We start from the raw sequence: 27,766 nt of genomic DNA, 5'->3' as shown, positions 1-27,766 counted from the left end.
TGTCTGTGCAGATGAAAGCAGCTCGTACGTAGCTCAACGCCTGTCTATCATGCACTTAAAATAACTTCTTTATGCGTGCGTGCGTACGCCAGTCTGTAAGTCCAACCTGCACATGAGTGGAAACAGAAGCTGCTTATCAAAACCTCAGCGCTGGGTTGACCTCTTGATCCCATTTGTATCTGCCGCTATGAAGTGGCCATCATTGTTTTCAGTTTGCGAGACTGAGTGCGTGTCAGAAGATGAAAGCTCCTACTGTTAAGTCGTTTTTTTTGGACTAAATTTTGCCAGATAAGTGTGTCCTTAAAGTAACTTTTACAGGTTTGAATACTGTAATTCCTCTTTCTGCTGCCGTCAGACCTTTAGTGGTGCGTTCAGAATGCATTCAGCAGATGCAGCTGCTCCTTCCGTGGCTTCTTCACACCATTACCTCCTCAAACACACCCCCTCAGAGACGGGAAAAATGCACAATAAATGGAGCGTTAGAAACGACAAAAACAAGGAACTAAACATGTGTGTTTATGTATTTGGAAATGCAAGAATGTGTTTGTGAACAAAGCAGGGGAAATGTTTATTGTACTTCATGTGTGAGATGAATAATCTGGAGAGACTGAGGAGGGGGGGGCCGTCTGGCTCATCTGTACGAGGCCGATGAATGAGCGGTAACACGATCTCCTTTTGGTGCTCCTCTTCATCAAAACAAGCCCCGGGAGCAATTCCTTCTGGGTAAACTGTTTGTGACCGCTGAAGCTGTGACGAGCGCCATCTGTCACCTCCGGATCGCTTGCCACACACAGACTGTCACAAATCTTTGTATTGCTATTCGTGTTGTGGTTCATGTAGAAGAATGTATGCGCGTGTAAACAAGCGGGTTCCTCGAGTTTACTCTCCGCTAAGCTTCACACACCCTTCACTCCAAATCAAGTGACATTTGGTTTCCCTCGTCAGCTTGATAGCTCCCAATATATATTTCGTCAAACTTTCCCACAATCCACTGGCCCACGTCATGCTGCCCGCAGAGCAACCCTTAAACAAACAACGTCTTTCTTCTGGTCATTAATCACTTTTATGCTCACACACAAACACGTGTTGCAGCGCCTCAGCTTGTCTTTGTAGCTGGCAGTTCAGGTCCACGGTGTGCCTATCTGTATGTTTCTGGCTCAGGCAGCAGCAGCAGATGTGGCTGTTTGCACAGATGTACCGTCTGATAATTAAACGGGATATTAAATCTTAGTGGCGACAGAATCCGTGCTGTAAAAATGAGACCGTTTTTTGCTTTTCCTTTTTACTTTGCAGTCATTTCCTCTGTCTGGTTTACAATGCCTGCTTTCTGTCCCCCTTCCTAGTTACATTTGCTAAATCTTTTTGTGTATTTCCCTGCACTTTGAAGTGGGTGGCCTGGAAAGAATCACCATTTGGCTTACCCCGTCATCCTTGCATTATCCAATTATAAATACGATTTAGCAAAAAAGATCCAGAGTTGTGCTTGTTCGTATTTGTTTCAGATTATGTGACATATTACTCAAAACTTGGTAAATGTGATCTGTGATATGTCATATTTGCCCCGAGGTTCACATAGTTTGTCATCTAAATATATTGCAGATAAAATTCTTCGCAGACACGCTTGTGAACCTTAAAATATGTTCACATTCTCTTTTTGTCAAGGCCAGATGCTTATGAAAAAACAACATTTAGTTTGGAAAGTTAATTTCCTGCTAATGAGATCTGTTGTATTGCAAGAGCTGCAGACAGACTTTTTTTTTCCTGCTGTCGCCTGAAAGACCCACTCTGATCATAATTTGATCTTTTGTAAAAGATAGCACTGGGTTTACAAAAATCGATTAATCGATCTGAATCAATCTAAGCTTTAAATCCATAAAATTAGAGATTGATTCAACACATAAAGCTAAAGTTGCTAACTCAATGCTAACGTATAATGGGATTAGGATGGCTAATGCTAATGCTCGGTTGACCTAAAGATACATTACTGACTAAATTAACATCTTTACATACTCACAGACATGAATTTTCCAAAACTTTTAAAAGTAATCATTTGTGGTCTTAAGCACAATTCTTCTTCTTCTGGAATAAATTGTAATGCTATTGCACGAGTGCCACCTAGTGGCCAAACTGAAACACCCTCCAGGAGAGACAGAACAATGTTTACAATGTTAATGATCTGCACACTTTTGTTGGAGCTTCTCCATTTGAGAAACAAAATTGAGTGAATCGAAAGTATTGAAAAAATCCTGAATTGAATAAATACAGGCTCTGGTGAATTGAATCCATTCTGGAAATTATTGGCGATATCCAGCCCTAGCAAAAACGTTGCCAGGGATCTTTTAATTATAATTATACCGTTTTTATCCAAAATCTAAAAGTTTGTATTGTTTTGTCTGACATAGTTTCAGCAGAGTAGTTCATTCTAAATTTGTTTCTGAGTTGTGGGCGGGACCTTTGGTGCTAAGCAATCCCAGCCCCCCTTCCCCTTCAAGTTGCTAATAGCTCCCAAGCTAACATTACTGATACAGCAAAAATTGCAAACAATATTGGAACTATCCAGCTGCAAGTTTGCTCTTTTTCAAATGTCATTTTGATTCACAACCATTTAAATAAAAAAAAAAATGCAATTTTAAGCTTAATTTTCAGAAAAATGCTTCAAGATCATGTTAAAAAAACATATATATATGTATTGGATTGTGTCTTTAAAAATTATAGTTTTGCATGAGAAAGAAACCAGTTTGTTTTATCTTGTATTTTTTTCCTCCTCCAAGTGTTAATGGATCATGGTTAGCCATTGTTTCATGTTTATACAGCATTTGCCTGTCAAAAAGTCTCTGGTTTTGTCTAGACTTGCCATGATGTAAGTGGCTAACTAATGCTGCAACGGCTAAGTGGCGTTCATACTCCAGTTACTTTTTTAATCGCTGATGGCTCTCTGCGGGATTATCCGGGCTTATCCAAATGTGTCTCTACTGGCATCCAAGCTTTATCCAAACCTGCTGCGACAAGTTCCAAGAACCAGAAACCTTTTGTGGTTGAGTATGTACACAATCTCAAACAACACTACAAGGGAGTCAAAAATACTTTAGTGAGAAAGGAAATTCTAACCATTAAAAACGCTTTATATATATATATATTTTTTTTTTCTATTTAAGAATAAAATAAATGTTTTTGTCCATTGATGTGAAGATGAGCCTAGAAATCCCATGTAGGCACACATTACCCTTTAAATGTTTACATGCTGAGTTGTTCTCATGTTTTTACCCTCCTCTTTTAACAGCACACAGGCACGCCGCATGCATGAGAACAGAGACGCATCCGCGGCCTCTTAAAAAACACCCACAACCTATCATCTTCTTTTAATCCTTTCATTATGTTTTTGTTTTCCTTCCCCCTGTTTGGGGAAAAGGTGAATACAAACAGGAATTCCGGCACACAAAGAAAAACACAGCCCCAGGCTGAGAAAATAAGAGCACGGAGGGTTTTTTTTTAGGGGGGGGGGAATGAGGGAGTTTGCATGTGTGCAGTGGTTTTTGGCAAGAAAAAAAAGTGCAGCCAAATAGTTCAGGTGACTGTGTCGCATACGGTGCCCTCCTCCCTGTGTTGTGTCTTGTTCATGCTGGTTTGAGGACAGAAAGGTCACTTCTCTGTGGGTCACCGAATTCCTTCGGGTCAGGCGGCTGCCAATAACCCACTGTGACAGACTGATGGATCCTTAATGGCTGCAAATTTTTTTTGCACAGTGTAAATGTCAGTTAAGTTGGTAAAATTTTAACTCAAAATGAAAAATGATTTAGCTGCCTGTTTGACTTTAATTTGAATTTTTCTTAAATTAAACAGATTTATAGAAACTTTCTTTGAAGCATCTTCATCAGGACAGTAGAGATGAAGGATTTAGATGGTGCTGAGGGTTGTAGCGTGCCTGCTTCTCCACATGGACTTCATTACATCTCCATTGGGTGATTATTTTCTTTATAAATCCCTGTTCCTCTATTATCTAGAGCTCCATCAAAACAGCCCCTGCCTCCTGCCCTGCAGGCGAACTGGCATGTACACAAACACACACACACAGACGCACAAGAATTAGGCATTTTTACCCATCCAGAACAATATCTCAGCACATTTATCTTCCTTTTCTGGTCTTTTGTTGTCGATTTTCCGCCGCTGTCGGGAGTAGCAGCTACAGGAAGGAGAGATCCAGGATTTAATTGCCTGATTTCACATGCCTGCAGGATCTCAGAGGATCAACATGTTATGATGATGTCTAGAACAACTGTGAACTTTATATTGGGATACTTAAATGTTCAACGTACACAGAAGCAAATTGTTTCCCCAAGATGAAAGCCGGGCGTGCAACTATGAACACATGTCTTCCATTTACTGCCAGTAGTTTTGTACTTTAAGTAGTTTGTTTTGTTCATCTCATTTTTTAGTCATTTTCACCACAACGTAAAGCTAAAATATAATATGTATATCAAAGTTTACTCACATAAAGTTTCAGTTCATAAAAAGCAGCATTAGTTTTGGGATAGGGTGTAAAACATATATAATTAATATATACTAATAAAATGAAGCATATTTAACAAATCTATTTATTTTTTTTAGTAATTTACAGGTTTGTTCAGTTAAATTCACTCATTTTTTTTTATTTCAGAATTGAAATTTGGCAAATCGTCGATGGATTTCTGTTGAATCAAAACCAAACCCATTCAGTAGTTTGTGTCTGTTGTGAGTTTTATTTTAAGTCCCACTCCAACTCTATTTTTTTCTGTTGTAAATTTGTTCTCAGGGATCTTTTAATTATGAGTATGGAGTTTTTAGCCAAAATCAAAAAGCTTGTGTCATTTTTAAGACATATAATCTGCAGAGCAACAGGAGCTCATTAGAAATTCACGTCTAACTCAACTAATTTCCTTTGTTTACATTCTCTCCTGCTAGATTATAGCACCTCACAAGCCCAAGCTAACATTAGTTATTTTTTGTTATATTTTGTTATTGTCATTTTTTGAAAGAATCTCACCAGCTCAATGTGTTCTCCTCTTACAGGCTACTCGTGCCACCCTTACAGCTCACTGTTCGTCTCTGGGAGACTCTCTGAGGAAGGAAAACGAGCTAGCGCTGATTATCGATGGCCAGACGCTGAAGTATGCCCTGTCCTTTGAGCTCCGCCAGGCCTTCCTCGACTTGGCCTTGTCCTGCAAAGCTGTGATCTGCTGCCGGTAAGCAAGAGTCACTCAACGCGTTCTCGCTTTAGGAAACTTTAGGTTAATTAAGGAAACAGGAATAGGATTTACAGTTTTTGGAGTTTTGTTCTGTGGAAACATGCTATTAAAATACAAAGCTGTCAGCATTTTCTAAATCTCCACAAAGTGTAATGGAAAGTGAAAATCCCACAAAATCCCACACTAACTTGATAAAAACGGATGGTGTGAGGGATGTACAGCTCTTATTTTGAAGCAAATCCTTCAAATAAAGTAGTCTTTTGTGCCACTGAGGCTATCTCCATAACACTGAAACTCAGCCGCTCAGCCCATTCAGGATAATTCTCACGCCGTGTGGTTGGTAATTATGACAGTGCCTGTTTGTGTCAATCTAAACACTCTCTAAACAAAAGTGTGAGTTTGTTGGACTTTGAAAAGGTTGTTTGTTGCCTGCAGTCATCTGTGGAAGGTTGATGGTGTTTGTCTGGTTTGGTACACAGCAGGGCGACGGTAATGAAAAATGCACCATGCTGCAGTGAAATGTGCATGTTCAGGCTTTCTGTTTGTCTCCACGAAGAAGGAAAAAAAACCCTGTCATTGACGTTCTACACTGATGTTGTGTACATAAAACATTTGATGCATTTTCTCTTTTATTTGGGTCAGGATCCAGTCAGCCCCAGCTGTAATGAACAGAAGGTTCCATGTGTCCTTTGTTGTGGGTTTGTGCGTGTATGCACATGTTTGGGTGTAGCTGGGAGTCCAGCTTGTGTCTTCCAGCCATGTGCAAGTTCTAGCCTTTTGTTTTTCCTTTAGCAGCCCTTCACCCTTTTACTTACCTGACTCAGCCTAAATCAGCAATTTCAGGTTTATTTTGGCCAATAAGGTCTCAGGATATGTTTGAAAAGATGTTTTTGTTTTTATTTTAGGCATTTTTAAGGCATTTTTAAGCTTCAACTGCAATACCCTTCAGAACCCTTTGAGATGTTAAACCACCTGCATACATGATAAATTAATTGTGTTTGTTAGAAGGTGATACTAGACTTGGATTTCTCTGGACTATTTAACAAAATGAAAGACCCACTCCAATGAAATTTATTTTTTTGGTGTTTTTAACAAGTTCTTGTAGCATTTTTCTCGTGATGGAGACCATGTAGAGAGAAAATTATGATTAAATTTGCACTTTTGAATATATCTTTATTCAAATTGTGGTGAATCAGGAGCAGTTGGAAAAAACTACTATCAGCATGCCTAAACCTCCTAGCTCCACTGCTCCATTCTTATGCAAACAAACATTTTCCTCGTCTGAGCAGACTTCTGAGTGGATATTGTACTCCAATGTTGCTCACTAATTTTATCTCACAGCTAGTGTTTGGTTGGGGGTTTGTGGGGACTGTAAGCTAGTGGGAGAGCATGTATTCTGAGGGATGATGGGAAATGAGCATAGGTGATGCCCCAACTAGAGCATGTTTTCAAATCTATCAGAAATTATGTTTTTATTGACAATTTTCAAACAAATGATCAATGAAAAGTAACAGTTTAAGTTCCTTTTGCAAGTTTCTTCTCATGGGGACCAAACTTCATGCACACATGGGTTCCCGACTTCTCTGTGAGTTTGTTTAGGAGAACTTAGAGGCTGCTTAGTTTCTGCTCACTTCCACCATGGGGAGCACTGGGAGCTTTTCATCTCTCCAGCTCCACTTTATACAATCCCCAACACTGTTAGCAGTGTTTGTAGGAAAACTAGTGGCGGAGATGAAGAGAGATTTTTGGTCAGACGCCAAGAGACGAAAGGACAGGAACTCGCTTCAGATGTAGAAACAGGGAAAAAAATGCAAAAAGCAGGAGCTGATCCTGTCCTTCATCACTTACTGCAGATGTCAAAGCTCTCAAAGCATCGCTTCACTTAAGTATGAGTGAGAGTGCACTACATATTTTCATAATTTCATTTTGTCATAAAAATTATCCTGTTTTGTTGCATTTTCATGTGATACCCAACTCAGCTGCTTATGATCAAATTTTGTAATGTTGTTATCACTGATGGACAGGGCGAGGTCACGGCTTCTGCGGAGCTCCAGGACTTGGACCTGAGCGGAAAACAGTCATTCTTAGTGTGACGACTCGTTTTTTTACTAGGAAATCTTCAGCACTGCGATTACTGCAAATCCTGTGTTGATAGACCTGAGCAGAAAAGGCTGTATCATTATCTTTATATCTTTAGCTAATGTTCAAAAGTACTGAGAAATTTTTATTTAAAAAAAAAAAGAAATTAAGATAACTTTAACCAATCAGAAATACACACCCTATATTATAAATGCAGTAACCGATTAAAAAAAATGACTTCTAGCTCTAAATGTCTGGTTTTTGGTTCATGTGTTTGCTTATTATGTCAGAAGGTTAACAGATGATTAGAAAACCCTTGTACTTCCGTGTTAGCAAAGCTGAAAACAGTTTGGTTGATTACAGAAGCTATAAGACTGACCCTTCCTTTGAGTTTCTGGAGCATCACATTTATGGGGTCATAATGCTCAAAATAGCCATAAAAAAGAGAACTTTCATGTGAAACTTTACAGTCTATTGTTCTTAAAAATGAAGGCTAAAAAATGAAGTTTGAAGATTTTCTTCAATAGTGTGTACTTCTCTTTAGAGAACAGCACAAACAGGCCCTAACCAGAATAGAAAGACAAGTGGGTGGCTCTGCTCCACAATTTAGCGGAAGATAGATATGTTAGAGTCTCTAGCTTGATAGACACCTCACAGGTCCTCAAGTGGCAGCTTAATTAATTAAATGCAAAGAGTTTAGAAAAATTTCATTTTCTATTTAAAATAGAAACATTTCACACTCAGGAACATCAGGAAAACAAACAAATCTTTCAACACTTCATACATGCAGAATAATTTTCTGTACCTAAACTAAGGTCCATCTAGTGCACCATCTATTTGGGACCCACCTGCTATACAGGGAAAATAATACAATCATTAGGATTATTAATATAATTTATTTGACCACTCCTGTTCTAGATAGTGTTAATAAGTTTTAAGGTGGATTTCCTTTTTTATTTGCTATCGTCCACAGTGCAAACATTGCTTTTTTACATAAAACAAGGAGAAAATTTCCTTTTTTTTGTTGTTGCTTTATCACTGAACCCAACCAGAAATTCAGCATATTTACGAGAATAGGTCTGGAGGTGTTTGAGTGTCATCATTTATCAATGAATTCAGCGCATGTCACAATAAAGGAAGCAAAAAGAAAAGAGAAAAAAAATACTGGTTGCCTTAGAAAAGGCACTTCACTGTCCTCTCAACAGCCTAGAGGGAGGCTGCTGTAACCGAGCCTCCCCGGTCCTCCATTGTCAAAAGAGACAGAACCAGTTATAGACGGAGGATCGGTGACACGGGTCAAGAGGGTGGAGTACCTCTGGAAGCTCCCTGAACTCAGGCGCTTTCTGAAGCACACTCAGATTCATGCAGTTCATTGAAAAATCCATGCAGTGTGCAAAATAAACATCCTAAATGAGCTTCACCAAATGTTATTAGCAGAACAGAAAGTCATTGTTCTCTAATACCCACTGCAAACCAGTAAGCAGCTTCTCAACAGCCTCTTTCCCCCTTTTCCCTCCCTCAGTTTTCTAGACGTCGTCTTATTAGCAAATATATTTATGTCTTTCTTGCTTCCTTAAGAGGTTCTTTAATCCGCCCGTCTTCTCCCTGCCTGTAATTTCCTTCAGGTACAGGCAGCTGCCTACGTTTAACGTCAAGTATTTCCATCTGTTCTCTGCAGAGTTTCCCCGCTGCAGAAGTCCGAGATTGTGGACATGGTGAAGAAACACGTGAAAGCTATCACGCTAGCAATAGGTGACGGGGCGAACGACGTGGGGATGATTCAAACCGCTCACGTCGGAGTGGGAATCAGCGGCAACGAGGGCATGCAGGCCACCAACTCCTCTGATTACTCCATTGCACAGGTGGGAGCAGGTTCATTTACGTCTCCTTTAGTTTAAAAATGGATTTAGAAAAGGAGGTTTGTTTCTTTGCCATCTAGTTGTCTGTAGGCACTAAGTCCTGTCTGCCTCACATTCACTTGATCCTGGTCTTTAACCTTTCCTCAGGGGAGTAAATGAAAGGAAAATTAACTCAAAGGGTTCACTGAAGGATCATATTATCAATGCGTAGGAGGGCTGCCGTCAGAAATCTCTGCGCAAAAGCAACTTCAGCATTTTAAGAATTCATTTTCTCCCTCAATCTGCTTCATTTTTCTTGGCTGTTAACATTTCCCAACAGTTTATGGTAACTGTAAACTTGAACAAAGCTACAATGATTGTACTATTTCACTGAGCCAAAAAAAAAAAAGTTATGAGGGATTTTCCAAAACTTTATTAGGAATTCTAGTCTTCCTGTATTACCTCTGTGTTAAAAGTTGCAGAACATAGAAAGGATGTTTTTAAAAATCCTTTAAATTAGACAATATAACTTAAAAAAAATTAAACGTTTTAGAGAAAAAAAACAACAAACAAAGTTCAAAAAAGAGGCAAAAATGTACATACGATTACAGAGCTGCACAAAATAGGCTGAAATTTGATTTTTTTTTTTTATTGGAGTTTAAGCCTACTTCTTCTTGAAGATCAAGTTAGTTTTAAAGTATTTATTTTTCTTTTGGCTAAAAATTATTTTTTGCAAAGGTAGCCTAAAAAAAGGAAGAAAATCACTAAAAAGAAGGAAAATTGTCAGTTCATAGAACAAAAAAATTTTATTTAAGAAGAAATCTCGTTCCACACAAGCATTTAAAGAGGAAAGATATGGGTTGAAAAAGCTGTTAGAATTACTTCAAATTACATATTATACAGCCCAATAAATATTTATTTTATACTAGTTCTAAGCAAATTAATCTGTATGTATTTAAATGTAGTTTATTTTGATTACAGTAACAAAAAGCTGGTTTAAATAGTGGAAATGACTAATTTTAGAACAAAAACATGAGCAAAATAAGAACACAATCTTGGTTCAAAATTGCCTTTTTTTACTAAATTCTCATAAAATCTAAAACTAGCTCCATTTATTAGAGCATAAATCAGTTAATGCAAGTCTTACTTAATTAATTTTAAAGTAACAGTCTTAAAACCGAACCAAAAATTAAAGTGAAAATTGAGTCTTAAATCAAGTTTTTTTATTGTCAAGAGTATGGAGCAAAATGATTTTAACTCATGTTAATATTAATTTTCTTATTTCTATATCCTAGCTCTTAATGAGACAAAAAAAAATCTCATTTTTGAGAAAAGCTTGGAAATGTGCAGAGAAAAGAAAAGTTGAAACAACTATAAACCCGATAAAGTATCTTTCATGTCTAAAAACACTGTTTTAAATCTTTCCAAGTATTAAATATTTTGCAGTGTGCCTGATAGGTGAACTCCAAAAACTGCTTAGTTTGTATTTTCTCCCAAATCCTTGTCTTTTTTTATGTCTCCGTCACATGATTTGCTCTGCCACTTACTCTGCTTGTCTTATCTGTTTGCTCCTTTCCATCTTTCTCAGCTTATCTTTATTGGTGAACTTTTTCTTTCCTTCTGCTTTTTTTCAGTTACTTTCTCCACATAGTCTTCATCTGCTTTTCATTTTCAACCTCTCTAGGACTTCCAGGAACAGACATTTCTAAGTTTGTTTTTCTCTTTTCTCTGGCTTGGTAGTTCTCTTACTTGGAGAAGCTTCTGCTGGTTCATGGAGCGTGGAGCTACAACCGAGTAACAAAGTGCATCCTGTACTGTTTCTACAAAAATGTGGTCCTTTACATAATAGAGGTAAGAGCCCAATGATCTAAGCAGCTTATTTTTAGGACACTGACTTCCACTCATTCTATACAATCTGGATCATAACCTGAAGCTTTACCATAAACTATGGAGAGAAAATAGTCTCATCCGAATTGTGTCCAATGCATAAACTGCATTCAGGCACAAATCTAAGGTGAGGCTCTTTTTACGTCTCCAGATTCATGCATAGGTGATGCGTCAGGAATGCTGGGCCATCAGAGTTTTCTCATCAGCTGCTTTGAACTTAGATTGTGAATAATATCTAGTGAAATCTTCATATTTTCCAACTTTCCTAAATATGTGAATACCCACACAGTTACACACAAAATGCATTGTATGAATTACAAGTCAAGAATGACACACACAAATCAGATGAGTCCATTTTATCTCCGTATAAACCAAATCCTAACTTCAAGTAACCCTAAGACTAATTGAGAAATTAGATTTTTCTTCATCAGGACCTGCTCTTAGCCCCTATAAAAACCACAAACCCCTAAAGTGTTTCTGATCATAACAGAGACGGTCGCAACAAGCTAACAAAAACAAGAACACACACACTTACATTAACAGAGACATTTTGCAGCTGTTTGTCGACACAGCTGACAGTGATGGACGAGGTGCCCTTGTGGTGTCTGCTTTCTGTCTCCCTTCCTCACACACACACATGCATGTGCACACTAAAGTGTCTCTGCATCAGCAGCGATGAAATCCCGTCTCTTGAGTCAGCTGTTGGGCATGAATGTGCTTAAGCTACGTTGCAATGTGTCCCATAACCTCGTCTTTTTTGTTGGGGGAAGAGTTCATGGATATATATGTATATAAATAAATGTGTGTGTATTTTGGGGCCCATGATGCAGCTCTGGCTTGCGTGTTATGAGGGAATTTCATCAGTTGTGTTCACTCCCACCGCTTCCCTCCACTGTCTGACATTTAAGATAGCAGCAGGTGCAGGTTCCTCGTGGGAGCCGTCCCTCTCACGCCACCTCTCCATGCGCACAAATGCATTTGTGTTTCCTTGATTATCTCATATAATTAGCTCCCAGTAGATTACAGCAGACTTGAGGTTAGAGACAGTCCCTGTCAACTTGGTAAAACAGAAAAAGGGGTGAAATGGTGTGTGAAAGAGGCAGAGAGTGGTCTGACCTCACCCTGATCCACTGTTTGTTCTAAGAACGGTACAAGTCCCACCAGCGGCACCAAGCATTTACTCTAACTGCTGTGAGATCAGCTCAGTGTGTGTGTTTGTCTGGGTGTGTGCGGGCATTAACAGCATTAATGAGGCTGTACTATGAGCCAAAGTCAAATACTGTTTCGGTTAATTACCTTCTGCACCATGAGCTAGCTCCTTCTGAACAAGCCAAACAGAACGTTTCGACTCGGATGAAAATGATGTTTTTACATGTTGTTGTGGCATTTTTATGATGATGGAGGACATGTATAAAGAAAATGAAGATCGAAATTACATTTCTGAGTGTTTCTTTCTTCAAATAGTAGTGAATCAGGAGTAGTCGAAAAAATTACTTTTGAATAAGAGTTTAATGGCAATGGCGAGGGGAAGTGGGGCCGGGGTTGCTCTGCAGAAACTATGGCTATGTCCGAGATCCTACCCTAATCCCTAACTACTAAAACTCTATATAGTGCAGGACTAAATAATACCCTGGATTTTAAAAGCAATTTGGACACCACGCTCACTACTTTTTTTGTTTTTGGCATTTAAACACATTTGTTTTGCCAAAATTGTTCTAACGCAATGCATTTTTGTCTATATTTGCTAATGTAGTTTTTTGCAAAGACTTCTGGGAAATTTCTAGTGCACTCGAAGTTGGGATTGTAGATTTGGTCAGTACAAGAAAATGGTGAACGCACTATATAGGTCACTATATAGTGATTAAGTAAAGTTTCCCAACAGCGATTACATTTTGCCCCACCCCCGTAATTCCTGGCCAATGACTGACGAGATCTTTAGTCACACGGTTTTGTTTACAAACATTGGTTCAAAACAAAAATGTAGACGGCACAGAACTAACCCAAGGTTCAGGACTCAATCTGATCAAATAGTTTTTCCAGTCTTCGTGCTCCATGGTTCATAAAGATGCAGGAAGTTCTCCATCTGCTCTAATTGTCAGGCTTTTGTGAATAGGATTTTCTCATGATCGTTTACATAAAGCGTTCTAACTCATGTCTGTTTGTGTCTCAGCTTTGGTTTGCCTTCGTGAACGGGTTCTCCGGTCAGATCCTTTTCGAGCGCTGGTGCATAGGCCTCTACAATGTGGTGAGTATGCAGCCCTTGCTCTCCTAATGTCACTTAACTGACATAATTGCAGTTCTCTTCCTATCTTTTTGATAAATCTCCTTTAGTCTTCTCGTTTGCTGCTTTTTCTGCATGCCTGAGACGTCTGCATTTATCTTTGTAAGAGAGCCTATTTTTCTGAGCTCTGGCGGCTGCTATATATACTTTACGTCTGACTGCAGATGCCTTCAGGCTCGCTGTATTTACCCATTTTGGAATTCCTTTTGGTGCAGACAATCTGATAAGAGCGTCGACTATAGAGCTGTTTGGAGTAGATGTGCTTTTGTTGTGATGGTTCTAACGGCTGCATGTGTTTCGGGCAGATTTTTACCGCGCTGCCTCCCTTCACTCTGGGAATTTTTGACCGGCCGTGCAGCCAGCAGAACATGCTCCGTTTCCCACAGCTCTACAGAATTACCCAGAATGCCGAGGGATTCAACACCAAGGTACCCGCATGCACAGCGGCTCAAACTGTCATCTTCCTCCTCTGCATACATCCTGTAGCTGTTTGAGATTTGACGAGTGATGCTGGCGGCATGTTTTTTTGGACTTAAACCAGGGTTCATGTATACAGAGTCGTTTCCATGACAACTCTTGATGAGATTCATAGCCGCAGAATAATGAGGGCTTTCATTTGGGATGACTGTACGTGTGCGTTAATATGTGTGTGTGCCGCACGGGAGGGCGCGTTTGATGGCATTGGCACAGAGGAAGTTGTGTTGCTGTGAGGAATTGCTGTTTTTGTACGCTTTCGTGTGTCTGTGTGCTTTGGCATTAGCTGGAACCGACTTGATTTCCGATATTTTCCGCCCTCTCCATCTTTCAGGTGTTCTGGGGACACTGTATTAATGCACTGATTCATTCCATTATCCTCTTTTGGTTTCCTCTGAAAATGCTGGAGCACGGTGAGTAACTTTGGCGAGCACGTCGTCTCGTCTCCACCAACTCTAGCTAAGGCTGTGTGTGTTTTCCACAGACTCTCCCTTCAGTAACGGTCAGGGAAATGACTACCTGTTTGCTGGGAACATGGTCTACACGGTAAGCTTCCCGCTTTGTGCATTTGAGTGTGTTTGTTTCTGTGTTTTCTCAAAGCACCAGAGTGCTTTTCCTGCAACATTCTGAGTGTAGCCACTTCGTCTCCCTTCCGCACTCATCCGTCTCTCTGTCTCGCAGTCTTGCTATCAATTTACTCCCTCCTGTCTCACGAGGATGCCTGTGGTGTTTGTGTGTGACTGCACAGAGTCTGTGGGGGTCCAGGCTAGATTAGCAGAGTTTACAGTGTAACATTAATGTTTATTATCACCACTTTTCCCAGTGATTTTTTTTTTCTTTGTTTGCTCACTCTCTCTCTCTCTCTTTTTTTTTTTTGTCTGTTTGTGTAGTACGTGGTTGTTACAGTGTGTCTCAAAGCTGGGATGGAGACCACCGCTTGGACCAGGGTAGGCACACTCTTAATAAACCACACGTCCTGTGTTCTTTCAGCGAGTACAGAAGCGGGAAGGCTCGCTCCGAGGACTCCTCTGCACAGTTTCACATGACTTCTCTAAATGCTTCATCGTCAGCAAAGGCGTGGGAAAAGATGTGGCGTACCTTGATGTTCAACTGCAGGCTTGAGGTTTCTCAAACTGCAGCTGCTTGCATCGTTTTTTCCAACTAGTTCATATGCGGTTGCGTTTTATTTTCCACTGCAGTATTTCAAACGCACAGAAAAATGTCCAAATGTTGACACATATTAACACCTCCTCACCGTTTAAGTCAATCGGGAGGTTTTACTCTGAAGCAGCTGCAACAACTCCTAAATATACTTTTGAGTTTTCCGTCAGGGAGAAACGGAAGTTGCAGATTTCCAGACAGACCATAGCAAAAAAAGGAGAAAAGCAGGCCAGAAAACGGAGGCTACCATCTGTTGGATTGACATTAAATAAAAAAGCACAAGAGCGAAACCGATTGAATTTAACTGCTAACTTAGAACCCAGATGTCCTCCTCTTTAAGTCAAGTCAGATAAATGTTAACACTTCCCTGTGGGGTTTTTGTGAAATTATATAGTAGATTTACAATGTTTAATAAAACATTTTGATTATTAGTCAAGATTCTATATCAAATATTTCTATTTTAGGGTTGAAGATGTCTGCTTTAGTCATCATAATGCTTTCAAAAGGAAATCACATCAACAAAATCAAAGGCAAAAACAAACAAAAAAAGAAAAAGAAATAATACATAAAAAATTATATTATAGGTATTAAAAAAGAGAAAAATATCAGAAAACAAGTAATTTGCAGAAATCAAAATGATATGTTAAAAAACGAAACGCAATAAGAAGCCAGAAAAGGTGAGCACCATGGGACATCACTGACTGGATGATGACCCATGTTTTTTTTAATGTTCGCTTACTAATAAAAGTTTTAGGATTAGTACGGAACATTTTTAGTATTGCTTTAAGCTAAATGACTTTAATAAGATAACTTTAAATAACTACTGGCCTTTTATGGTTTCTGTTACAAAAAAAATATTAGAAAAAAAAAAAAAACTTCCAATCTATAGGAAAAGTAAAATAAAAAATGAAACAAACTGGAAAAAGTAGGTACTATGGGATATCGCTGATTGGATGATGACACTTGTCTATCATTTCAACCAAAAGTTATTTGACATTTAGTGATACTGGATATGCTTCAAACTAATAATAATCTTTTTATTTTATTTTATTTGCATGCAGACATTGAAAGCACTTAAAAAAAACTCAAATGTCATCATCCAGTCAGCAATGCCCCATAGTAACTACCCTTTCTGGAAATGTATTTTGTTTTCCTTTCAGGGCCACCTAATGATATAATTTGCATATGATCAAACAAAACCACTTTAAAATAGAAGTACGTTATTATGTTCTGCCATCTTTTAATTGAAAAAGCCTAAATAAATTGAATAAAACAGAAGTAGAAATGCAAAATCAAATTAGATACTTTTCTAATAAAAAGTACTGAAAGGGAACAGCGATGTGACGGTGACATTATTTGGTTGGAGCCACACATTTTTTGGTGATAGGCAGGTAGGCGCTGACACTTTTGTCCCTTCAGCTGTCTGCACAGCAGCCTGTCGGTAATGAAGTAAGGGAATTCACACAGTGTCCTTTTACAACAGATCACAGAGGGGGTTAACGATGGAGAAGGAGGGAGGGAGGGAAAGGTTGTCTATATTCGGATGAGCTGTATGTAAACTATTTGACCTCGTTTTGTCCATCCCTTAAAATCTCTTTGTCCTTTTCCTCTTCGGTGTCCCAGTTCTCCCACTTGGCGGTTTGGGGCAGCATCGCCCTCTGGATGGTCTTCTTCGCGGTCTACTCCGTCATCTGGCCCACCATTCCCATCGCCCCCGACATGCTGGGCCAGGCAAGTGTCGTTCATGTCATCGACAGATGAGGATTGGGGTTTCTACGTCTTATTTTTGCCGTGTAGTCTCCCCTCGCTTGGCGTCAGTGTGACTCTCATCTTGGGTGTTCCGTGTCGGCTCTGCAGGAGCCCCCCAGGGAAGGTTAAAACCCCTGCAGCTCTCTCAGCGGGCTTCCAGCACCTGCTGCGTGTCACCCAAACCCCTGTCTTTTACTTTTACTGCCCTCAGTGGAGGTGTTGACTCAACAGGGTTTTGAATCAGGGACCAAATCGTTGGGGAGGAGCCCCACTGAGTAACTCCCCCTCCCCAAGCCCATTAATTCAATTTATGTCAGAAATCAGGAATGCGGTCAAATATCTGCAGCTGCTGTAAGTGGGGAAGAGATGATGGAGGGTCGGGTCTCAACACAGCCCCCCAAACCCACCTCTTCTATTTCCTTGTTATCTCTACTATCATCCATGGAGGGGGACACTAAACTGCTCGAAAACTGAAAGATGTCTATTCATTCTAAGGAGGTGTCTGGTTTTTATGCTAATAAAATGATTTGTGTTTGTGAGGATTTTTATCTAAAGTTTTCGGCCTTTTGTCTTTTTGTTCATACAATTGAAAAAAAAAAGAAGCAAACATTAATTAACAATAAATCAGTTGCTGTAAAGTTTGCTCCACAAAAAATGACGTTTGAAGGACCACACAGGCTAGGAAGGAGAAGACTGGGATTTAACAGTTGCAGGTGAGGACAAGCTGCAGAGGCAACGATGTTGAGAGAGTTTTTTAAGCTGGAGATTACAGGAAAAATGACTGAGACAGACGGACGAAGGGAGACAGTGCGTGGAAGCATGATTAACCCCTAAAGGCAGGCCGGGAACGGGGTCATAAGTCAATGAGCTGGGCTGCAGATGGTCTGCAGGGACAGGTAGGGGGGGACGCATGCTTACTTTACAGGCATTTTCGTCATTTGTCATCACAGAGGCAGTGGGAAAGTGGTGGAAAAAGTTTTAGTCATCTTTGGCTCTTGTTTCTCTTTGCCATTACACTTTGCCGTATTTAGTCAGGGGTCATTGTTGAGAAAAATGACTCCTCAATTTGAGTTAATGTGCACGCAAATACAAGTGGAGCCTGTGTTGTCATTGCAGGCTGGCAGGGTGATGCAGTGCTGGTACTTCTGGCTGGGCCTGATCCTGGTGCCTACTGCGTGTTTGCTCAAAGATTTTGCTTGGACGGCGTAAGTAGAACACATTCAATAAAGAAATCTGAACGGGTACCGGTTTAACTTAACCGAATTGTTGACACAACCCCCGTTTTAAGTGGATGTCAGCACTTTATATTACGACTCGCATGCAAGTGCGAATTGAAGCCCTCCAATGTGTCTGGTTTGTGCTCTGCAGCGCACGCCGCAGTGTGAGGAAGTCTTTGCTGGAGGAGGTGCAGGAGTTGGAGGCGCATGCTGTCGACCCGGGAGCAGCAGTGCTTCGGGACTCCAGCGGGCGAAGGTACAATGAGCTGCAAAGCATCATGGAACTTCACCAAAAAAATCATATTTTTTTTTTCCTTTTGTCATTTTGCATTACACTGCTTCATCAGTTAAATGTTACTGGACGTTTCCCTTCAGATCAGCCGCTTCCTTCAGTTTCAGCAACAATTTGGACCTTTTTTTGTGTGTGTGGAAACAAACTATCTCTGTTGCTGCCTGTGGCTATGTCCACAGGACCGAAGCCAAGGCCGAGGTCCCGTAGAGCCTCAGACCTGCTCTGCAGAGGTAGTTGCTGCATTTGCATTCTCCCACTGCGTGAACTCTGGCCTCACATGACCCGTGTGGCTCGCTGCACGCCGTTTTTGAGTGACATTTGCATGATTTTCATGACACGAGTTCACTTTTCTCTCCCTTTATCTCCCATTTCCATCTCAACTGTTATGTTCACATTTTTTTTTCTCTCTCTGTTCTGACATTCTTCCGTTCCTCTGGGCTTCTTCTTAGGTGGACCAATTTGAACTGCTGTACAGACCTGGTGTGTTTGCTGTTTGGCTGTGACATAGCGTTTTTGTGTTTGTAGAGCTGTTTTAGGCCAGAAGTCACTTGTTGGTGGAAATATTTTCAAATAGTAGATGTATAATATATAGAATTGTTGTCCCAGAACACTTTAAACCAGAGTTCTGCAACCTTCAACACTTAAAGAGCCATTTGAGTCATTTTCTCACAGACTAAAACCCAACTGGAGCCACAAAGTCTCACCTCCCCTTTAGAAATACAATTTTTATGATAAATATAAATGTCTTTAATATTTAAAATGTAAATGAAAATTGACCTTTTTTTCCAAAATATTAAACAGTTGAGAACTTTTAAGAGGTTCACATGACTTCCTTTCAAAATAAAAGACACTGTGTCACATAGAATCTTCTCAATGCAGCAAATGTTGTAAAATAGTGTATTTCTAACAGTTTATTTTGATGTTAGTGGTGCATTTCAGACAGAAATGTGTAACTCTAAAAAACTAAAATTAAATCCGAGCTAATAAAAGGAGCGATAGTATATTTTTAGCCCATAAAGTGCACTTAAAATCCTTGAATTTGTTCAAAAATAGAAAATCTTCCTATTTAGTTTGACTTGTAATACATCCTGTTCTTCAACTGTATGTGAATATAGCTTAGTTAGTTCACTTTACATTTTTTTGTACTTTTATACTCAGCTTTTTTTTTATTGTTACTTTTCAAAATTAAATCTCGTCTTTAACCAGGAAGCCACATTGGAGAGGTACACGAGCGGAGCCTCAGGTTGCAGACCTCTGCTTTAAACGAAATATTGCACAAAATCTTAGTAGCGAATAAGCTTGTTCTTGAGAGGAGCTGAAGTAATTTGAGGTATGTTCCAGGTTGGATAGGGATGAGTGGGTAATGATGCAGCTCCTCCTGACCCTTATGAAGGGCCCCATCCTTCACTGCTTTTAATCTTCAGGAATTAGGAGCAAATTCTCCATTTTGAATCATAAAAAGTAAAGTAGAGGTCAGCAGAGTGAGTCAAATAAAAAAATGACATCTGCGTTTGCAGTTTCATGAAGCTCTTGGTGGTAGGTATGAAAGGAATAAAACAGGTTTGTGTCAGGAAGTGATTTCAGTGCATCCTTGGAGGTTTTTTGGGGGGAATCAGCAGGTATTCAAGGAAAAACAGCAGGAAAAAGGAAAGACTATTATTAATTCTTTCATCATTTATTCAGCACTGTCTTTTAGAGTTGTATTTTAGGCAAAAACTTTCCTATCCGTTATTCTTCTGAACACCAACACTCGCCGCTTTTCTCCTTCAGAATCTACTGGAATTACGTTGATCGCTTGAAAAGTTACAGTAAAGAACATAAACACTGGAGCTCCACTGTTAAAGGGTTACAATGTTACCCCCCATAAAAGAAAAAGTCAACAGTTATTGCTAAACTGTGAGATAAGGACGCCGAACGTATCGGTTTCACTTGAACGGCAGCGGTGACGGTGATGAGACCGGAGGGAAATTCACAGGCGTAATTAACGGGCGTTCGTTTGTGTGCAATATGTGGAAAAGACTCGGTTATTTTTGGTCACAGGAGCAGAGGAGCCGTGACGGCGTGTGGTCTCAGAACAGAGGATCCACTCTTCTTCTTGGAAAGGGGGGGTCAGCTTATGAGGAGAGGAGTGGGCAGTGGGTGAGGAATGGTTTACTGTGGATGGCCTGTTAGCCTGCAGGCTGTTTATGACTTACTGTTAGCCGGCGCTGAAGGTCAAAAGCCTTCTCCTTCTGGTCTTAAATTCTATAGATTTGTTGATGTGTGTTTTTATCTGTTTATCCCTGAGGATGAGGACCACTCTGTCTGGAGTTCAGCAGCTTCTGGATGCTTTTGCAGTTGCGCGTTAAAAGCTGGCAGAAGCCCAAACGCTTTCAAAACTCCACAATCCTACAGCCAGAAGCATTGAGGAATATGTACACTAAATAAAAAAATGTTGACGTGTTGTTGTAGAGTTGTGTAAATCATGAGGATTTTCCTTTATGACCTCAAGAAATGAAGGGTTAAAGACCAACAGTATGATGAGAACAGTATTTCTCGCCATTTTTGTTCCACCGTTAATGTTAAGTCTTAGGTGTGAGGAGCTGTAAGCTAGTGGGAGCGTGTTTTTAAACGGGGAGCTCTCAGTTATGGGATGGGAAGGGTCCCGCCCACAAATCAGAGGTGAACTATATCTTAGAAAATGACACACATTTTAAAACGTTGGCTAAAAGCGGCATAATCATAAGTGAAAGACTATTGGGAATGCTTTAAAAATAGATCAAAAGTTGATGGGAGCAGGACTTTAAGCTCAGAATTTGTGCATTAACTTCCAGTTTTCTCTTTACAGTCTAAACGAACGAGCCCATCTGCTGACAAGAGTCTTTAGGAAGACACCTTCAAGTGTGGGACGCTCGAATTCGGTGCAGCAGACTGTGTCACGTAAGAGCTGCTACTCCTGATTCCCATAATCAAGTCTTTTCTTCACATAATGGGGCTAGAGGCTTACTCACTGAACTACATCTTAAAAAAGCATGTCTTTTACTTTAAAAATATGACTTTTTTTTCTTAAAATACGACTTCATTCTTCATTTTTCATAAATTTATGACTTTATTCTCGTAAAATACAACTTTTTCCTCATTCTATTATGACTTTATCCTCAGATTTCTTTTTTGTAATTTTTTTTTCTCAAATTACAACTTTTTCTCTCATAAATTTATTACTTAATACTCATAAAATTACGTCTTTTTTCTCATAATATCATGACTTTTTTTTCTCATTCAGTGTTTCCTCATAATATGACTTTTCTAATAAAATTATGATTTTTCTCTCATAAAAATCTTACTTTCTAATGAAATTACTAATTTTATCTCATTAAATTATGACTCTCACTCAAATTTTTATGACTTTATTCTTGTCTAATTCTGACTTTTCTCATAATATTATGACTTTATTCTAGTAATATTACAACTTTTTCTCAGTATTATGATTTTTTTCTAGTGAAATTACAACTTTTTTCCTACAATATTATGACTATCATAAAATTACAACTTTTTACTCATGATCTTACGACTGCTACCAACACTAAAAGGTGAGCTTGTTTTGATTTTGTGGTTAAATACTGTGATGTCATGTTTTATCTTAAATGTATATTAAATGTTTGTATATGTTCTTGGTATGATATTTTATGTGTTTTTTGCCTCTTTACATCATGGCCTTGGTACTACTGAGAAAAACTAGCCTTTTGTTTTTTATTAATATTTAAAAAAAAACATTATTACACATGGTTAAAAAGCCAGAATGTTAGTTTTTCTCTGAAATGCATTATAATATAGATATATATGAATGTAATATTAGATAACATTGTGTCCTCCTCCGTCTTCCTGCAGATGGCTATGCCTTCTCTCAGGAGGAACACGGCGTGGTGTCCCAGTCTGAAGTAGTTCGCTCCTACGACACCACGCGCCAGCGGCCCAGCCTCTAGCCCCGCCCTAATCAAGTCTTTGGCTCACTGTAGCAATGGTTGTCAAGCAAAGACAGACTTTCAGGACGCCCTCCCGCTGGGTGCCAGACCGCTGCTATGGCCTTACTGAAACAGGGACAGGACCCCTCGTGTGGGGGCGCGCTCAGGTGTGGAGGCCATCGCACACGGTGGTTTGGAGAAGGGACCAGGCCAAGAACAGAACATTGGCACTCACTAAAGCTGCACAGGCATGAGCAATCATATCCACGCACAGACATGCCAGGTCAAACTCAGAGACTGCTTCGTGTATCTGTGTAACCCTCAGACGGGGGAGTGCTTCACGCCATTGTGTGTCGATGTGTGCGAGCGTTCCAGTGTGTCTGTTTCTGCCTTTGCACGTATGTCTGCTTGCACTGGTGCCCCCGTGTTTGTGTGCATGTGTGTTCACGTGTGTTCGCTTCCCAAGATTACCTCTCGCCTCCCTCCCTCCAGGAGGGTTCAGCTCGTCTGTCGTCACCTGCCGACGCCAAATACGTCAAAAAAAATAAGCGCGCACATCTCCAGGTTGAGTTTCGCATAAAGGGTGGGAGGGGAGCGCAGACCGGAGGAGCCGCCGGAGTCCTGCATCGCCACGACAGGCCCCCTTTGTTCCATCGCAGCAGCGAGCCTCACTGCCAAACACCACAGAGATGCCGCTGAGGCAGAACGCTCAACTGGAGTGCTGCAGCCCCTCCTACCCCACCGAGACGTCTTCTTATCTCAGCATAGTCCGCAGCCCACATCTCTTCCGTCTTTGCAGTTTTAATTGTTTTCTTATTTTACAAGTTTTGTATGACCCCTCCCTGATTGATCCATCTAGCTGTTGATCTAAAAGAAAAAGCTTTAACACTTCCTCCTCCAGTTTTGTTGGATTTCACTCTTGTTTTTTATTAATATTAAAGAGGGAATTATGTTTTTGAGTTAATATATTATTTTTTACTCATGTCGGGTTTTGTACTCATGTGTTTTAGAGAGAATATTTTACTTGAATTACTTTTAAAAACGGTCTGGGGTGGGACGTGTGCTCGGGTCATGTGTCTCCTGGCCTGAATGTGAAGTCCATTGTCTGTGTGCTCTTGTGTTGAGGACACTCATGTGCAGGAATGCAAGTCTGAAGGGTCGGGAGAGGGGGGGCTGTCCATCCAAATCCTAATCATTAAATCTAATCAATCCATGTCCTGAGCAAATGGCTTTTTGTTTTTACTCTTTTGAGTCCCGGAGCTGTTGAGGCGAAGCCTTTTGAGTGGGGAAGTTCGGTTTACACATTCCGCGCAAAACGAGGAAAATATATCGAAGCAGACGCACTCAACATGACATGCATGTGACTTTATACATTAACAGATGCAAACCTCTCCCACGCCCCGTCTTTAAGCTCAGGAGAGTGTAGACAGACTATTAGGAGATTATTCTCCCCTCGGTTGGAGATCCCCTTCCCACCCACCTTCCTGGATGGAGCCCAGCCCAAACCATCTACAGCTGCAAGTCGATCTTCCAAAGAAGCACTTTTTAACCCAGCTCTGGCAGCAAACTGTCCCCGATTTATCTCAACTTCTTGATTTGAAACTGTTTCTTTGATGTTTCTCCTCTGTAGGAGATGAGGCTTTGTGTGAACATCTTTAATACCTTAAATATGTGTCTCTTTGTGTTGGTGTTTTGAGGGGATTGTGTTGGTGCTTTAAGGGTTTTTTTTATCAAGTCTTTGGCTCCAGGTGTCAAACTCACAACGCTTTCTGTTTCAAATTGTGTTTATTTTCCAAAAATTCTTTCAAACAACCACATTTTCTTGTGTTGCATCACGTTTGAGGGAGCGTTTGTGCTGAACATCCTTCCAGTTGCATGTTCTTCAGCTGCAGCAATAACCAATAATTTACCACTCTGCTGCCTTTCTCAAGAATAAAATGGTGACTCAAGCTTCGGATGCCAATCCGCTGAGCTGTGCTGGTGCTAAGAACACAATTCTCAAGAGAGAGAGAAAAAAAAAGTTTGGTGGGTCTGTGTAATTAAGTCAGTAATCTTCAAAGAGCTCCTTCAGTTCTGTTTCACACATTTAAGGAACATTAAGCTCCAGCCTTGTGTGAATATTGTCCTATTTGGGGTCTGTGAGTGCTTCCGCTCCTGGCAGTTTTTTTATGTTCTTTCTGGGTGGCAAAAGGTGGCGGCAGTAGTGGAGGGAGGGGGTTGTGTAGTTGGGTGGAGCGTCACACTCTGCGTCCCGTGTTCTCTTCAATATTTCTTGAAATGGTCCACTGGGAGATTGCAACTGCTTTTTTTTCACCACCACCTGCAATCCTCGTCACAGTTACTCGTCCTCCCACGCTTTCTTTCCTCATATTTTCAGCATAAACAACTAAATCCCACATGATAGAAACCACTCAGTCCTTCTCTGGCATCACCTGCAGATCTCCATAAACACACATACAGATAAAAGCATGTGCATTATAGCCCAAACAAACGTTGCTCCTTTAAAGGTCATTTGAAAACACCTGGAAAGCGTTCAAGTCCTTCATGAGACTCCAGGGTTTTTCAGGTTGAACTTCGATCGCCTTTGGTATAAAACAGTCTGTCATCACACTGTCACTGGAGGAGACTTCTGCTCACTGACTATGATGGACCCGCCGGTGTTAGGGGGACATGGAGACTGGAGGGGCCTGTATCCTCCCTGACTGGGGTCCAAGAAGGTCGGGGTGGAGGACACGGGGTGGGCGAACCCGATGTACTGCGGGTGCAAGAACTGCCCCTGGTGAGACATGATCTGAGTGGCCTGCTGGCAGTTGAGGACGGAGAAGTTGGTGGGCATGTTGACGAAGACGCTGGCGTCGGGGGGCAGGCAGCAGGACGCCTGGGCCCTCATGAGAGGGGGCGGGGCGTTGCGGGGCGCAGCGGGCGGCGCCGACGAGCTGGAGGACGTGGCTGTGCTGGACTGCCGAGACGAGGAGCCCCTGGAGGTGTTCGCCATCATGGGGATGGTTTCTAAAAGGCGCCCGCCTGTGGCCCCGCCCCCTGTGGCACCCGTTGAGGACAGTTCCTGCTTGGGTCGGAGGCATCGGCAGCAGCACACGGCGACCACGGAGCCCACCAGAATGAAGGCCACGAAGACAGAGCCGACGATGAGGAATGGCACGTAGATGGGAACTAGGAAAAGAAAAGCATAAAAATTGTCTTTAGCTTAAAGGGTAACCAAACAGGGAAGTTGGAGGCCGACTCCACCCACAGACGGAATTTGAAAATCCAGTCAGAGGGGTGGAGCTGGAGAACAGGACGGTTATCATTACTGGAGCTGCAGATCATGAGGGACTTTTAACGTTTTAACTGATCACAAAATTAAAATGTAATACTTCAATTCAACCTGTAGGGGGCAGCACATTAGGTTTTTGACTACATTTTCAAGAATTAAACAAGTTTATTTGTCAAAAATGTGGCAATGACCAACAAAAAAACACTTTTAAAGCTCCATTTATAGAAGGAAACAGCCCAAAAAAAAGATTTAGGGTTTAGTTACCCTTAAAGGACATGCTGGTTGTACCTCCTGCTCAATCAATTCTCCATCTAAGAGGTCATCTGAGGGAAAAGCCTGAACAAGAGAGGGGCATCTGAGCTCCACTGACTTAAAGGTACGCTGGGATTGTTACCCTGGCTCTCATTAGCCGTTATTCCCATTGTTTTGATCCGTTTTAATCCTCAGCACCCTGCTGAGCCCCCAGCCTCCTCGACCCCACGGACCAGAGTGGCATTCTTCAGGCTCGGCCTCCTGCAGATACGTGTGACCCCTCTTTTTCGTTGACTTTTTATGACCGAGCCCTTTGAAAATAAGCTGCACTGCAGCCCCTGGCATCTGCGTACAGCGAGGTATTAAAGTGGACAGATTTAATGTAGCAGAATGGGAGGCTTTTCAGCCTGTAAATCAGAGGAAAAAGTGAGCTCCTCCTCACTGACCTTTTATTTCTTTCTGTTCGAGGCTGCAAATCAACGTCTCAACGATACGCCGGTGGATCTCAGTTCCACCCGGCAGCCTGGGTCAGCTAATAGAAATGTTATTGAACATGTAAAGTCCTGACGTTTTTATATGTGAAGCCAGCGAGTTTAGGAGTGTAAATGTGTGAAAAGAGCCGGGGGCGCTCCAGCAATAACTTTGAAACACGATCAACAATAACTTTTCCTTCCAAGTTTTCCAACTTTCTTGTTGCCAAACAGCGAGCGCCTGCAGTGGTTTGAGCTGAAACGAGGCGACAAACAGGATGAGGTCACTCCAGAGGTGTTTCACGTTCCCAAAACGTCCATGTTACAAATGCGGGAGGCTGGTTCGGTGTTATTCTTCCCACAGGGTTTAAGTCACTTTCCACTGAATGCTGTAATGAAGTGTAACTACACCAGAGAGAGAAAAGGTGGCAGCTGGCTCCAGTTTCCTTTTGTCTCTGGGCGCTTTGAAATACATCCGTGACTTTTTTCAGTCTTTTTTTTTCTCAAAATGCTCATCAAAAAGTTGCGAGCTACTAAGAGGATTACCGCATGAAGCTTGTTAAGAGTCACTCTTTGGCAGAGGCAGCATCTTAAAAGCGCGCCGAGGTGTGGGGACTTCAAATACCTTGACCCATTTGGGTTTTGGACCTCGCAGCTACTCGCCCCTAATAAACAGGCCTCAAGAGAGCCTTTGTATGACAGCACACGGTTTTACCGAGGAAGTGTCCCTGGAAATCATTCACTGGCTTTTTTCCTGCACATATATGGCTTCAGTTTTAACATCTCTGCCTCCACTTTCATTTTTACTTGTATTACGCCATCTTAGAAGCTGCTTTAAAGCAGTAAATTACAAGCGGAAATTAATTTGGGTAAAAAGTTGGCTTTTAAATTGAAAATTGTGTTCTTTCCAAAGATGGAGGACATGTAATAAGAAAATGAAGCTTGTAGGCGAGCCACAACCTCCCTGCTGATGCTTCCACCTGCAGACAAGTAGATCCATGTTCGTCTTCGTCATCTGGCTCAAAACTGTACGTCTGGATGGCTCCGATATTGCTCACCATTTTTTTTGCACCGCTAATTTTAGGTTGTGAGGGGCTGTAAGCTAGCTGGAGACCGTGTCAACAAAAGGGATGATGGGAAATGAGTGAAGGTTTACTTCTAGTCTGCCCACAACTTCTGATTTTGCCTAAAAACTGTTTAATCATGAGTTAAATTTAAACGCTTTTAAAAGTAATCAATTTGACGGCTGAACTTATTTCCAATTATGAAAACAAATTGCAAAAGTTTGGAGCTTAAATGCATATTTGCATCAGTCGGCGTCAAAGGGTTGAAAACATTAAACTATTGAAATAAATTTGTAATATTGATTTTTCATATTTGAGTTTGTTTTGAACCAACTTCTTTTATTGTTTCAGTTAACCCCAGCTATGAAAAACTTTTGTTTTTTGTTTCATGTAGATGCTAAATTAAAGTAATTTTGGTGCCGCAGAAGGTCAGATTCATGTTTGCATCAATAGAATCAATAAAGAATGTAAGAATTCTACATTTTATTATTGGAAATATCACTTTTGTGCAACTTGAATCATTGAAAAGCTGTGTTTTATGACCAAATAAGATTGTTTCGTATTG

General features: G+C 40.8%; 2 protein-coding genes across 6 annotated transcripts in view; one reads left to right on the top strand and one right to left on the bottom strand.

The window, feature by feature from the left end:
• The window catches only part of atp8a2 (ATPase phospholipid transporting 8A2), a 50,196-nt gene extending 26,834 nt beyond the window's left edge, over nucleotides 1-23,362 (top strand). For 4 of the 5 annotated variants that reach the window (XM_024279897.2, XM_024279896.2, XM_024279895.2 and 1 more), the window contains 13 exons: nucleotides 5,047-5,219; nucleotides 8,980-9,163; nucleotides 10,880-10,990; nucleotides 13,197-13,271; nucleotides 13,613-13,735; nucleotides 14,116-14,194; nucleotides 14,266-14,327; nucleotides 14,672-14,728; nucleotides 16,566-16,673; nucleotides 17,808-17,896; nucleotides 18,060-18,164; nucleotides 21,028-21,119; nucleotides 22,068-23,362. In XM_024279897.2, coding sequence (XP_024135665.1) covers nucleotides 5,047-5,219; nucleotides 8,980-9,163; nucleotides 10,880-10,990; nucleotides 13,197-13,271; nucleotides 13,613-13,735; nucleotides 14,116-14,194; nucleotides 14,266-14,327; nucleotides 14,672-14,728; nucleotides 16,566-16,673; nucleotides 17,808-17,896; nucleotides 18,060-18,164; nucleotides 21,028-21,119; nucleotides 22,068-22,162 — 1,353 coding nt within the window. In that variant the 3' untranslated portion in view covers nucleotides 22,163-23,362. The remainder of the gene's footprint in view (nucleotides 1-5,046; nucleotides 5,220-8,979; nucleotides 9,164-10,879; nucleotides 10,991-13,196; nucleotides 13,272-13,612; nucleotides 13,736-14,115; nucleotides 14,195-14,265; nucleotides 14,328-14,671; nucleotides 14,729-16,565; nucleotides 16,674-17,807; nucleotides 17,897-18,059; nucleotides 18,165-21,027; nucleotides 21,120-22,067) is intronic. The other variant, XM_036217335.1, reaches the window with a different exon arrangement.
• Nucleotides 23,363-24,217: 855 nt separating this feature from the next.
• The window catches only part of LOC112151178 (protein shisa-2), a 6,555-nt gene continuing 3,006 nt past the window's right edge, over nucleotides 24,218-27,766 (bottom strand). Inside the window, exon 2 of the mRNA XM_024279899.2 lies at nucleotides 24,218-25,312. Within this exon, the coding sequence (XP_024135667.1) occupies nucleotides 24,747-25,312 (566 nt within the window). The 3' untranslated portion in view covers nucleotides 24,218-24,746. The remainder of the gene's footprint in view (nucleotides 25,313-27,766) is intronic.

Source organism: Oryzias melastigma, linkage group LG20 (genome assembly GCF_002922805.2).
Source record: "Oryzias melastigma strain HK-1 linkage group LG20, ASM292280v2, whole genome shotgun sequence".
Taxonomy (NCBI): Eukaryota; Metazoa; Chordata; class Actinopteri; order Beloniformes; family Adrianichthyidae; genus Oryzias; species Oryzias melastigma.
The sequence above is the reverse complement of the archived record's forward strand: the minus strand, read 5'-3'. Positions and strand labels throughout refer to the sequence as shown.